Below are 13,210 nucleotides of genomic sequence, written 5' to 3' on the forward strand. Positions count from 1 at the left end.
GTGCTCTATTTTAATCAATCATAAATCTCTCTCTACTCTTCAAAGAAAGCATGTGCTAGAGAGTAGGATGGAAAACACAGACCATTGTCTGTTAAACTTTGAAACAAAATTGAATTGCTTAAAAAACTTCTGAGAATTAGCTTGTGGGAATTATAAATAGCTCCGTCAATTTTATTTTAAAGAAATCATAAGATAAAAATAAATAAGTGCAATGAAACCTATTTGGGTTTTGTTTTGGTTTTTTTTAAATAGGCACGGATTTGCTTATAAGCAAATAGAAACTTCAACGTTCATGCACAGTATTAAAACACAAAATGATGTATACCAAAATTTAACACACAGATATGAGTCTTTTCTTTCAGAAATGGACTTTGCTGGCTCAGTGAGGATTCACTATGAAACCTCTGAAGTAATGACAAAAAAATGTAAAGTTATCTAAATTTTGAGAGACAAAGCTGATTTGGTCAGGTTATGATCCATTCCATACCATCAAAACAGTAAGTTTTCAGGTTACCTTTAAAAGCAAACATAATCAATGAAATACTGGAAGGATTTAGATTTTTTCCTATTTACAGCAAAACTTTGCAAAGGCATGGCTGATTTTCTTTTTATGAAGAAAGAATTAAGTGGTAGGAATATTAAGAATGTGTTTGAATATTAATTTCATAATGCCAGTATTCAAAACCAAGTTGCCAATTTGAATTAATAGTCTACAATCTCTGTAGACCTGTTTGTCCCCAATCAGAAAAACCAGGAGTAATGTCCTTAGCATGTCTTATTACAGCAGAGAAATCCTATAAATATGTAAGCTTGGAGAGAAGAGGAAAAAAAAATAGATTTGGGAAGCTTAAAGTCTATTGGGACAAGAAGAAGGAAGGGAGAAACTCCTGGGCTTTCAGCCCTATGTCCTACCATAAATTTCAGCATGAGAGCAAAAGCTGGGAAAAAAATACTGACAGAGCAAAAACAGTGCTCCAATGTCAATCTCTGGAAGGTTTTTGGGTTATCTACTTTGAGAAAGAACATTTTTTAAAAATCATGTTAGTTAGGCTGTTTACTGAAGCACCTTGGATTGCTGATTTAATAGTTTTAAGGTAACCAGAAACTTGTATTTTGAGGAGGACTTCAAGCCACAAGAATCAGATTATTTCCATACGGCACTATAAAGCCTACATCACAGAAGTATCATGGGAGACTTCACAGAAGATTCAATAAAGCAGGTAACTTTTTAGTGATTCATGGGGAGAATAGGCTATGGTCCACTAAGGAGCCAGTGAAAACTTTGTATTAAAATAACAGGAAAAATGTTTACATTTTATTTGCAGTCTCAGATTGTCTAGTGCTTTACCATGAAAAGCCCAGCTATCATAATTTTTATTTCATATTTTACTAAACATTTCCCTTTCCACATCTGATCCCTAGTACTCTGGCAATCTAACTTCTTTCTCTCCCATTATCTTATGGTTTAAACTGTTCAATTCCTACTATGATTTCCCTATATGACAATAAAAAATGCTGTTGTTTTATTTCCTATCAGTTTCGGGCTTCCTAAAATGAACTTGAATTTTGTTTTTCTGCACAAAATTCTAAAAGGATACTGATATCCTCAGCTCACTTTTTTGGTGAGGCTACAGGACTTCAGAAACATACATAAAAAGTATTAGAGGGGCAAGGAAATTAAAGAACTTGAATCAAGAGAAAATGTCTGAAATGGGATTAAAGGATCAGAATCTAAAACATTAATCACAATTTATAGGACTTTGGATTGTAGAACATGCTAGAATATAGTTTTCAGGTAAATTTTACATTAGTTGATGTAAGTAAACAAACTTGAATTATTGTGAGATATTTAAGCACTGTCAGGTGATCTGCAGAGTCTACCTATTTTTCCTCCTCTGGTAAATGTGAAGAAACAACCCTCTCTTTCATTCAAAGCTAAGCTACTTGCTATCTATTAATTATAGAATTGGTGATGTGCTGTAAGGTAATTTCTTTTACTTTACTACCTCCTCCTGAAACATGTGATGTGGGACAATTCCAAAGTGTCCTCAGAAAGTTATAAAACTTCAAAAACTTCAAATAGAGTGTGACCTAATTCCACCTCATGACATACCTAGGAGGAATGAGGAAGTCTCAGAGAGAAAGGAAATCCCTCAGAAGCATATTAAAAAATCAAATAACTTTCCTCAATGTACTTTTAGATACTTTGTCTAGATTTAATATGTTTGGGTTTATATTATAGAGCATGGAAGTATTTTTGAATATCTGATTATATTACAAGACAAAAGGTGATTCATCAGTTTAATTCAGGGGCTGCTAATACTTTATGATCATGGAGAGATGCTATGCGCAGGCAGCTATACAGATGGTGCTGAGAAAAGAATATTGGTGTCTGCAAATGGTAAAAGGAAATAATGTCCTCTGGGAAATAATGGGAAAACAATTCCCAGAATCGGCTTTGTCCACCTAACAAGACTGGTTTCAAAACAAGTATGATCTTTACAAAGTCTTTTTGTTAAGTCCAAAAAAAAAAAACCAAACCCAAAACCCACAAAAACCCAACCCAAGCCCAACAGGTTTTTATTGAACAATGTAGGAGAGTGAATAGAAAATGAGCTTATTAAATGTGTAGAAACATTTTTAATTAGAAGGGGTAGCAGGCATTTTGGAAAAAGAATCCTACTCTAATCTGACACACTATTTAGACCTAGAAGTAGCATGAATATATATGCAAGACACACAAAAAAAAGACACTATATATATGTGTGTGTGTGAGTGTGTTTATAATGTATCTTCTGCAATTACTAGAGATGTTTTATATTGAAAGAAGCAATCTTAATTTAGAAAAGGGTTGATGTGAAGGTGAATGACCTCACATTAATTTCTCCCAAATGATTTCTAGTTAATCTTCATCACTGTTGGAAGAACTAAGAAGGGTCATTAACGATTTTACATTAGCTACCTTTTGACATAAATCATTGCTTTTTACTTGATGGGAGAAATATATTCAGTTGGTATGATTTAAATTGATTGGCAATTATCAAGTAGAATGTTGCACTTAGAACATGTAAAGTTATGAAATTATGCAATCAGATTTCTCATTCTCATTCTTAGCTCCTAGATTAAAAATCAAGATACAGCATTCTTACTGCAACTGTCACAAACTTTTTTACAGGGAAAAAATGTGGTTCAAGCTGTGAAGTATATTAGTCATATCCTGGCTGTAAGAGCGTTTGCTATGGGAAGACCAATTTGTGCAATTAACAATCAGCAATGGAAAATGGATCTGTTCTGCCTCTCTAGGAAAGCCTTCTGAAGGACAAGTTGGACAAAAATCTGTGAAAGGTCATGTTAAACTTTATCCACAAGACAATAAAAAGTAGCAACACATACAGATATGGAGAGAAGGTATGATCCAAAGTTCATAGGCTACAGACGTCAAGCAATCATTTGACAGAAATAACGCACAGATTTTCTACACATTTATGAAAGGAAAATCAGGGTTTTTGGAATCCATGAAGCTTCTTGAACCATTAAAGACTGATAGTAAGATGACAGTTAACTCCAGTGGTTATAATGTATTATGACTCAGCTAAATACAATAAACAATCAGATAGAAGTTATAAGTCATCCCTTTGTCCACATGTCACCAAGGTAACAATGTACTCCATTATTTTTGTTCCTTGTCTTCAGATTTATAGAAGTCAGGTATAGAAGGGCAAATGTAAACACCTACTGGAGATTCAGCGGTGAACATAAAGAAAAGACATATTTTAACATTATAATACATTATGAAACAAAAATGTAATTTTTACACTCATTAACCCTGCAAGGTATTCTGTAAAAGTGTCCTTTTATGTTACAAGAAGACTGTGAAATAAAACCTAACAATTTTCATCTAGTCACTTCCACAGAGACTCTCCAAATCAAACTCAGAGGAGTAATCTGGTCTTTCTTTTGCCATCACATCACCTCCCTGTAGTCTTTTATTTCTCTGCCAAGTAACATTCCACAAATGAATAGCTTTCTGGGGGTCAAATTTCTTGATATCTGGAGAGTTCATCTGAATTATCATAAGATCTGTCACACTTTCAGACCTTAGTTTAGAGTGTAAATGCATCATGGTGAGTTTCATTTGACTGAAGCCTCGCTCTGTTTCAGCTGAGCTTGCCGGCAGAGTTAGGATCAAATCTACCAATGTCAGGATGTTGGGATACTTCTTTGAATAATCTGAGTTCACTGAATCCCATGTCAAGGTCTGGATGTTCTGAAATCTAAAAAGTATGGTAACAAGTATAATTATAATTATCACTAAATATATTTCCATAATCCTTTTGAGTAAATCAATAAACAGAAATGCAGTTTTCTTATTACCTGTTATACAGCTCTAATTTCAGCATGCTCCATTCAGTTTCTACTTCACCTATTTTCACACTAGCAGCTTCTAGTATGACTTCATAATGTCTAGTCAAGACAGACACTTCCTTTTCACCAAATTCTATAACAGAGGCAAAATAAAATTATTATTATGCTTTTAAAGAATTTAGAAGGTGCACTTCAAATAGCCAATATCACAGTTCTATACCTTGTTTCATTTTGTCAGGCCATAGCTTAAAACTTGCTATAGTAGTGGCTCTCAAAACATCTTGACTTGCATCACAAAAACAATCACATAGCCTTTTCATTAAATTACTCAGTACTTTGGTTCGTACTGCTGAAATATTTCCATTTCCAACCAGCTGGTAACCGTGAAAGTGCTGAATGTCCTCCATCAGCCGTTCCTTTGGACCAGCTCTGAAAGATACAGAATACAAAACAATATATAATACTCTTTTATTATATTCTAAGAGACCATGGTTCAGTTGTTAGAAATGCCAGACCTTGTTTGATACATGTGGAGTGTTTCCAGTGTTGACTGCACAGTTGCAAATATGTCTGCAATGGAGGAGGTGTAATCCAGAGTAACACGGGACAGAATGTTGACGACATTGATGACATCCAACAAGAAGTGAGAAAACTTGACTATCTCCATTCTCAGAAGGAGGTGTAAAAGGGCTTTGATTTTCTGCCGGTTTGAGGCTCTTGAATCTCTTTCAATCTGGAAATCAATATAGGAAAAAAAAAAAAAAGTCAGGTATGTGGACCAAAATTAGCCATAGCAATTTTTTCTGAAGTTACATCCAAATTTTAAATCATTTACCTTACTCAGATGTAGAACAATTGCAGGATAACCTTTAAGGAGAATTTGTAGAGCTCTTTGTAGACGAGGAAGCCACTGGGAGCCTCCAATGCGAGAAGGAATAGCTGGGCGTAACTTAATGGCTTCATATGTGGCTTTGAGATTATTCTTATTTAGAGGTGAATTATGATAAAAGTAATACATATTTCTCAAGATATTGCTTAAGATGTTGTATAGCTGAATATTTTTTATCGCTCCTTTGTAAGCCAGCTTTAAGCGGTGAGCAAAACAATGCACAGACTGTACACAAGGCTGAATTTCTCTCAGAAGTTTAGCTACCCCACTGTTTTCTCCTACCATGACATCTGTCCCATCACTTCCAAATCCAACCAATTTTCTTGACCAGTCTTGGCTTGCCAGACTGAGTTGAAGATTTTTTTGTAATGCTTCCTCAATAGCACTTTTTATAGTTGAAGCATCAGGTTTGTGAACAGGTTGAACCCCAACAATCTGGCAATGGACTTTTCCTTTATTTGCAAAACGTACATAGACAACTGCAGCTGCTTTGAGTATACTGTCTGTGACTCTATCACTAATAACAGAAAAGAATTTACTTTTCTCTAGCTTCTCTTTCAAAGATCTTCTTTCTACTTCAGCAATAAAATGTGTAAACATTCTTGCCGACTTGTCATTTCTAAATACGGAACCAATATCCACTCCTTTCATATCATCCAGTTTGCACATCCAATCAAGGTCCGTAAAGGGACGACCAGATTTAGCAATAGCATGGCATGTTCTAAAAATATTTTCTACTCTACCTAATGTTATGGAATTCATGCTCTTCAACATCTGCTCAGCAGAAGCTGTATCTGGTGAAGCAGTACTGGCAGCTTCCATGCAGGTAGCCCAGGCATGAGCTTCACTACTCTGGTGTGTATTTATAAACTCAAGTTTGAAGTCATCAGTGCCAGAACAAAAATTATGAATGTTTTCCCCTAAATCCACATTATGCTTACGACATGGTGCACAAAACATTATTCCCCTTTCATCATCATATTTTAACCAGGAGTATTTAGTTAGCCATATTTTTGGAAACTGGCGATTCCTCTTTGTTCTCTGATGTTCCAAATCTTTCTTCTCTTTCCCTCTGTCACCAACTTCTCTCTTGCTAGAAGAATTACTCTTGCTTTTAAATTGCTTCAGTGCTCTTATGGCTATAATTTAAAAAGAAAAAACTGAATATAAAATAGTTTTTATTTAATAAATTAGCAAATGTATTCTTTCTTTTTCAATTCAAATTTATTTTGTAATTTGGGACCAGACTGTGACTTGAGATAAGCAGCCATAAAAGAGAACAAAGAAAACTGAGATCTACTCTTAAACCACTTGGACGCTACCTGGGACCCTTTTAAGAAATGGTCAGTTTTGACTCCAATTTCCTTTTGACTACCAGAAGTTTGTCAGAATATGCAAATAGAAAAATTCAGCAGCATCAATTACCTTTTTTGTAACAGAGAAAAACAGAGTTCAGGAGTGGAATTCAGAATGGTCTTTCAGGCAAAATGTTTCCAGAAGATGCTATTGAAGCCATAAATCTATTACGATGCCCATTACACCTGACACTAACAGAAAAGTTAACTTGGAGTCCACAAATTTATAATCAAATGCCTGTCACAGAATGCATAAGATGTTCGACAGTATATGCAGTTAACCTGATCTTCTTAAAATACATTTATCTGAAGAATGATTTTACTACTGTTTTGAGAAAGAAGAACTGCATAAGCTTCACATTTTGTTTTCAAAATTGAAGTGTTCTTAAAGCATTGAGATTATTCTCAATATTATTTTCCCAAATTTTTCTCAAGATGGTCATTCTTATACTTTGTAGGAACAAATTCCATAAGCTGACATATTTAAAAATTCTATCTTTAGAGCTCATAAATCTCCTACTTTTGGCAAGTAATTTAATGACTCTTTTAGTACACTTTTGCCATAAGGTCATGTCTTGAAAAGAAAGTAGTTAAATAATTAAGACAAATTCCATGCAGAACTGAGACAATAAAGCTAGAAATCTATTCACTGGGAAATAGCAGAAGTAAAGCACTGAGGAAATGGAACAATCTGACTCCTCATCCTCCTTATTGTGCTGTGTGCGTCAGTAGGGAAAATTAATGATTGTGTTAAGGTAATCATACAGAAATGCCATTTCTGGTGCTCTAAAAGGTCTTAAGAAAAGGAGTCTTTGTACCCCACACTTTTCTATTTTACAAGAAGGGGCAAATTTTCATATGTGCATTATACAATTTTTGAGAACTGTTTGTTCCCATTGTCATAGAAATGACAGTTTTTCTGCTGTGTTCTATTCTGAGCTGTGTTCTGCTCCTGAAGGGCCATAATATTAACAAATGTTAGGAACATGCAATTAAAAAACATTCCCATTATAAGTGATTCTTTTAAAGAACTTTAAATCTGAGGTAGCAGCTGTGATCCACATGGACAGCAAAAACAACTAGACCACTGAAGCTTTTTCTGACACGTGCCTAAGAATAGTTGTAACACCTCTATAGTGCCTACTGCCTCTTGAGGTATATGGGCACCTGTAGAAATTTGCTGTTGATTAGAAAAATGGGGATCAGAGTAGATTCTGTGAGCCACTATCAGGGATAAGATTCCCTTTAAGATGGACTTTCAATGTTACCAACACTTTTCAAGTTTTGAATTTTTTTATTTCAAAACATAAGGGTTTAAACTCTTAGAAAAATAGTTCAGGGACATCATATGTTTATAAGTGATTAGTTGTATGTGTCTTTAGAAAGACAGAATATCCTACAGACTGTAAGAACAATAAATATGTAGCTAAGAGGCATAAATCATCAGAACAGCTCTATAATCCATTATACTCACTACAGATCCTCCCTCTAGTATATCCTTACCATGCTCACCTATGGAAATGAAGGCAATGCAATTGTGTTGCCTATATATCTCTACATTAATTTGTCTGTTTGCCAGTTCTCCCTCACTGATAATTTTATAATGGCCAGTTTGAACCAAATTTGTCAGAAGAGTTATGAAGGTCCTATAAATTTCTTTAAGATCAGTTCCGATGTACAGGAGGGAGATCCTCATAACATTCCTACTGAGGAAAAAGCAGGGAGATGACCAGCTTTTATCCACTCTGCAGCCAAGAGGTGTAAGTCAATCTAAACTCAGTTCCAGACCACACACAGAATCCAGTGCATCCTGGCCATAGCTGTGCAAACAAAACACATAGGTAAGATGGCATGAAAGAAGATAGCAGTTCTTTGTTTTTTAAATGAGACTAACAGACATGGAAAGGAACAGGTGCCAGACTAGTTGGAAGAAGCTGGGAACATGGGTAAAGGTGGGATTTGTTGCAGTGGTACTATGGAAAGAACACAGGATACAAAAGGAAGCCAGCCTGTATTACTCATGAAACAACCTCTTTTTCACATAAAAGTTTGACACCAATGAATTCAAAAGAAAAACTAATATAGAAAGAGCCACACAAGGTAGAATTGGTTTTCATTAACGTCTTTTTAAAAGTGAGTATCATTCACTGATAGACAAGGTGACGTTGACAAGCATTTATATATGTTTCAGTAAGCAGTGCAGAAACATAACAAATGCAAAAAATTAATTAGTGAAGAAATTAAGATTATAATCACATGTAAAACTGAAAACAGAAAAATAAACATTCAAAAAAGAGCATTAAGAATGACAGCAGCATATGTGTACGCTAGATATGTACCCTGTGAACCAGGACTGTGACATTTTAAAGGGACATAAGAAAGAAGGAGCAATCACCATGCCTCAGTTATAAGGCACAGATATGAAAAAGAGACTCTTTTTAATGATCCACCAGTCAGCACTGAGGAACTGTAGTAAAGATTCAGATTATAAATGTACACAGGCAACAAGGGATTATAAAACTGTACTAGAGATGAGAATTATGTTAACATTAATTTTTCATCAAATTTTACCAAAACATTTAAACAAATTCCTGTTCCCCTCCATTTTAACTGACAAAAATGTTTCCATAGCAATTTCTGACTAGAAGGTTCAATGATGATCTATGCAAGTTACACACCAGAGTCTGCAGCAATACTATAAGAGATGAATGAGTGAAATAAACCCTGAGGTTGAATTATATTAATCTAATTTTAGTAGTCTAAAAGCTTCTAAAATATACTTCTGTCCTTTGATGAAAAAGAGAGGAGTCTCAAAAATATGATTCAGTTCCTCCAAGATATTGAGATACCACCCTCTGTAGGTGATTTTCACTGTAAATATTTACTTCATTTATTCACTAATTATTACTGATTCTGCTATGTTATATGTCCAATCCTCACTAATTAGCAAGAATTGGGATTTTAAATTAGGAATCACACAGAGTAAGGTACGCCTGTTGAAACACAGATGCAATGAGGGGAAAGGTCATGCTACTTGAAATCATAATACTTGGAGAGATATATATATATTTTCAAATGCACAGAAACAGATACAAACATGTTAAATATGTTTCATAAAAGTAATTGGCTACATGGATTTTTAAATACCATAGGCAAACAGTTACAGATTTCTGAAATTAAATAACATACATGATTTATAAGAGACGTAACATGCCGTGTAAGTGAAACTAACTCAGTAGAATTATCAAATTTTCCATTATCTGTAGGGAGAGATGTCGTATCTATTCTGGATCTCTGATTAAGGGCTTCATATCCCAAAAGCTTAGACATTTTCTATCTATATAAGTTTCTAGTAAAAGATACTTCCTCTGTCTACAAACCTAACCTTTCTTATTTTCAAGTTTTGTAAAAAGCACATTGAAAAGAAATACAGTCTTAGAAAAGATAAGATACAGATGAGAAACTTATTTCTGTGCTCCCATATAGACTTCACTCTATTCACATGAAAGTCAGATCATGAGGATTACTACTGTAAGCTCTTTAATTGTTTCTTCAAAAGTGCTTGGAAAGACAAAACTTAACCTATAGACATTATTCAGGGTCAAAATGTAATTCTAACTGTTCCACTCAACAAAATATTCTAATAAAAAGGTAAAATTTCAGCTGAACTAGATGCACAGTTTAATATGCCTATCTGATCCAAATCCAAACACAGTAAAACTCAATTGAAAAGTCTACAATTTGAAAAGAAATAGCAATACAATTTGGTCCTAGGCTGTCCTCTATGTTTTACTGGTTCACCACTTAGCAGACTATTGTATAGTCTATACATATGCATTTTAAGCATTTTTTGGATATTGGCTATAGAAGTTTTTTAAACCTGACAGGTGTCTATTTCTGATAATAATCAGTTCTATAATTCAAACTGGAATGGTTCATGACCATCATGACTGTGACAAAATAAATAAAATTTAAAATTCCCTTCTATAATCCAGTCATAAGATGGAGAACAAAAGTCTGGGATATCTATTTTGATCTGTTTGGTAATGCAAAACATCAAAATTGCATTCTCTGAAGCACCTTTAGAAGAAAATTGAGATATTCCAGACATGTGCTAATTGAATTGACAATAGATGTGGTCATAGGAAGAATAGAGTGCTAAAGGGAATCAAAGGGGATGAGATCTAATAGATGGTTAGTTTAATTTTGTTGATAAGAACAGAACACATCCAAAGAGACTGTAGAAGAGAAAAGAAGTGTTAGCAGCTCCATTTAAGACCCGGCACAGTTCTTCCTATAAAAAAGCAGCACGTTTGTGAGGCAATATATTAAAGCACTGTTAACAAATTGATCAAAGGAGTTAATGAAATTAACAAATACTGCAGAGCCACCTTGAGTTTGGGCAATGTCACTTGGAATAATAAAAGAATAATAATTTAAGTATTTTGTTATCAAATGAAAGACTGTGTCAGTAGGTAGGAAGGTCGCACATAGGCTGTATTTTTTTGTCCAGCGGTGCTTAGAATGGTGAGTGATGTGCTTCCATGGAGAACCAAGCGTGCAGAACAGAAGAAAGTTGTCTGTGATGAATCAGCAGTTCTTTAATACTTTAAATTCCTAGGAAACACAAAACTGTTTACAATTTTTATAAGATTTCTTTTGTAAACAGCAAAGAATTTTTAAGTACATTGGCACTCCAACTTTTTACTTTCATTTTGGCAATGTATTAAACATCTCTTGAAAAGACGTCCTTTTGTCATTTACCAAATATCCTCTGACAAAACTGTTTACATGTTTATTTCTTCCAACACAATATTTTTTCCTATGTTACTCTTTGTTTTGCTTGAATTTCTAGGTAAAATTCTTCTTCATGTAATTTCTATAATACTATAGAAAATAAACTTAATATTTCATTTTCAGAACAACTTTAGGAATTTTGCTATTTAAATAGTACAGAAGATTGGTAGATTTATTCTATTTAGACTTGCTCTATAGTCTATGCTTTGTGTACTTGTTTGTCTGGATTTCCATTATGAATGGTCAGAGGACTGCTCAGGTGAGTAAGAATTAGAAGACTAAGATGTTTGGCAGCAAATCTAGATCTGTTTAGAGGTTCTTCAAGACACGGATTAGCATTCTGTTGAACAAAGGGAGACAGAAGGATGTGAAAAATTTTCCTTACGTTTTATGGGAGGAAAGATTTAACTTTTCCTGTGAAGTTTCTATAATGAAGGGGAGTGGTAGCCTTAGGAAATTGGGGATGTGACTTATGTGGTCCTAAAGTGTGTAGGAGAATGGAAGTATTTTAAACATGACCTGCACAGTTTGTACTTCCCATCCTAATACAGCTGTGCAAAAAGGTAAATATCTTGACTTAATAGCCACCAGACAGAAGAAGAATGCTGTTGCATGTTCTCTGGGACAATGGTAAGGAATTACTGTTTAAAATCAGGTCCCAGACAAATTTTTGTGTTTCAAATATCTTAATGAATAAATTATTTAAAACCAAAAGAAGGCCTTTTAAATGGAATGACCAGTAAAACTGATATCTGTGTTTCACCTCTATGGCACTATCAAATGGTTATAAACGTACAGATTTTTAGTTTCACATGGCACTATATATGCAATTCTATCTGCTAAATTAATCTCTATAGAAGAGTTCAGAATGCTTAACATATATATACACACACACACACGGTCCTACACTACAGATAATATACATCTCTCTAAAGGCAAACTGTAAGTATCTTTCTGCCTAAAATGGGTTCATGCCCAAAAGGTAATTGGAATTTCTCCATAAATATACATGAAAAGCATTTCTGAATAAGGAATTAAATTCAACTTCAATGTGCTTTTGTGGCCTTGTAATATTGGAAGAGTTGGATCCAAAATTGTAAGTACATGTTCATGTTTACACATTGCATTTCATGATCTTAGTGGTAATCATACTAAAATTCTAATATGGAACACTGGCAGTAATGAAACCCTCTGCAAATATGTGTTTACTTTCCATCTCAGTTTACAACTGCCTTACCTAAATTATGTTGTAACATTTATACAGCAATAGAAAGTTTTGCAAGAAAATCTTTTCAAGCATCCTAAGCCTAATGTTCCCATAATTAGAGGGTAGGCACGCAATCAATGCAGATACAAAGGAAAAAAATACATATCTGTGTTAACATTTGCAAATCATCCAAACATCTGCCACACATTGACTTGAAGAATATAATGGTTAATAGCTATAATAGACCTTAAATAATACTTTCATGAAAATACTGATTTCTTTTGAAATGTTTTTTAAAAGTAATATATCTTCAGTGTTCATTGAGCTACGAATTCATAAATGACTTGTACCTTTAAGCAAAGTAAGCATGACATATACTACCCTTAAAAACACATTACAGAGACACCTGTTAGAGGAATATTAAGTATGTGGTCTTGAGGAGCCGATAGCAAAGCCATTTAAAGCTTTCAAGGGGTCTAGTATTTTACATTTTCAATTTTCTGCACTGTGACTTTACTTTTATATTTAGCAGGATCTTTAATTGTAGTACGATCTTTATCAATATAGGTAACTAATGTTTAGTAGCTCCCAGCAGTT

At 34.1% G+C, this 13,210-nt stretch overlaps 1 protein-coding gene across 6 annotated transcripts in view; it reads right to left on the reverse strand.

The window, feature by feature from the left end:
• Window positions 1-3,369: 3,369 nt before the first annotated feature.
• The window catches only part of SPEF2 (sperm flagellar 2), a 136,873-nt gene continuing 127,032 nt past the window's right edge, over window positions 3,370-13,210 (reverse strand). For 4 of the 6 annotated variants that reach the window (XM_075740701.1, XM_075740702.1, XM_075740699.1 and 1 more), the window contains 5 exons: window positions 5,201-6,393; window positions 4,881-5,098; window positions 4,586-4,794; window positions 4,375-4,498; window positions 3,370-4,274 (listed from right to left, as the gene is read on the reverse strand). In XM_075740701.1, coding sequence (XP_075596816.1) covers window positions 3,899-4,274; window positions 4,375-4,498; window positions 4,586-4,794; window positions 4,881-5,098; window positions 5,201-6,393 — 2,120 coding nt within the window. In that variant the 3' untranslated portion in view covers window positions 3,370-3,898. Of the gene's footprint in view, window positions 4,275-4,374; window positions 4,499-4,585; window positions 4,795-4,880; window positions 5,099-5,200; window positions 6,394-9,669; window positions 11,242-13,210 lie in introns of those variants that run through there. The other 2 variants (XM_075740705.1, XM_075740704.1) reach the window with 2 other exon arrangements.

This window comes from Balearica regulorum, chromosome Z, assembly GCF_011004875.1.
Source record: "Balearica regulorum gibbericeps isolate bBalReg1 chromosome Z, bBalReg1.pri, whole genome shotgun sequence".
In the NCBI taxonomy this organism is placed as follows: domain Eukaryota; kingdom Metazoa; phylum Chordata; class Aves; order Gruiformes; family Gruidae; genus Balearica; species Balearica regulorum.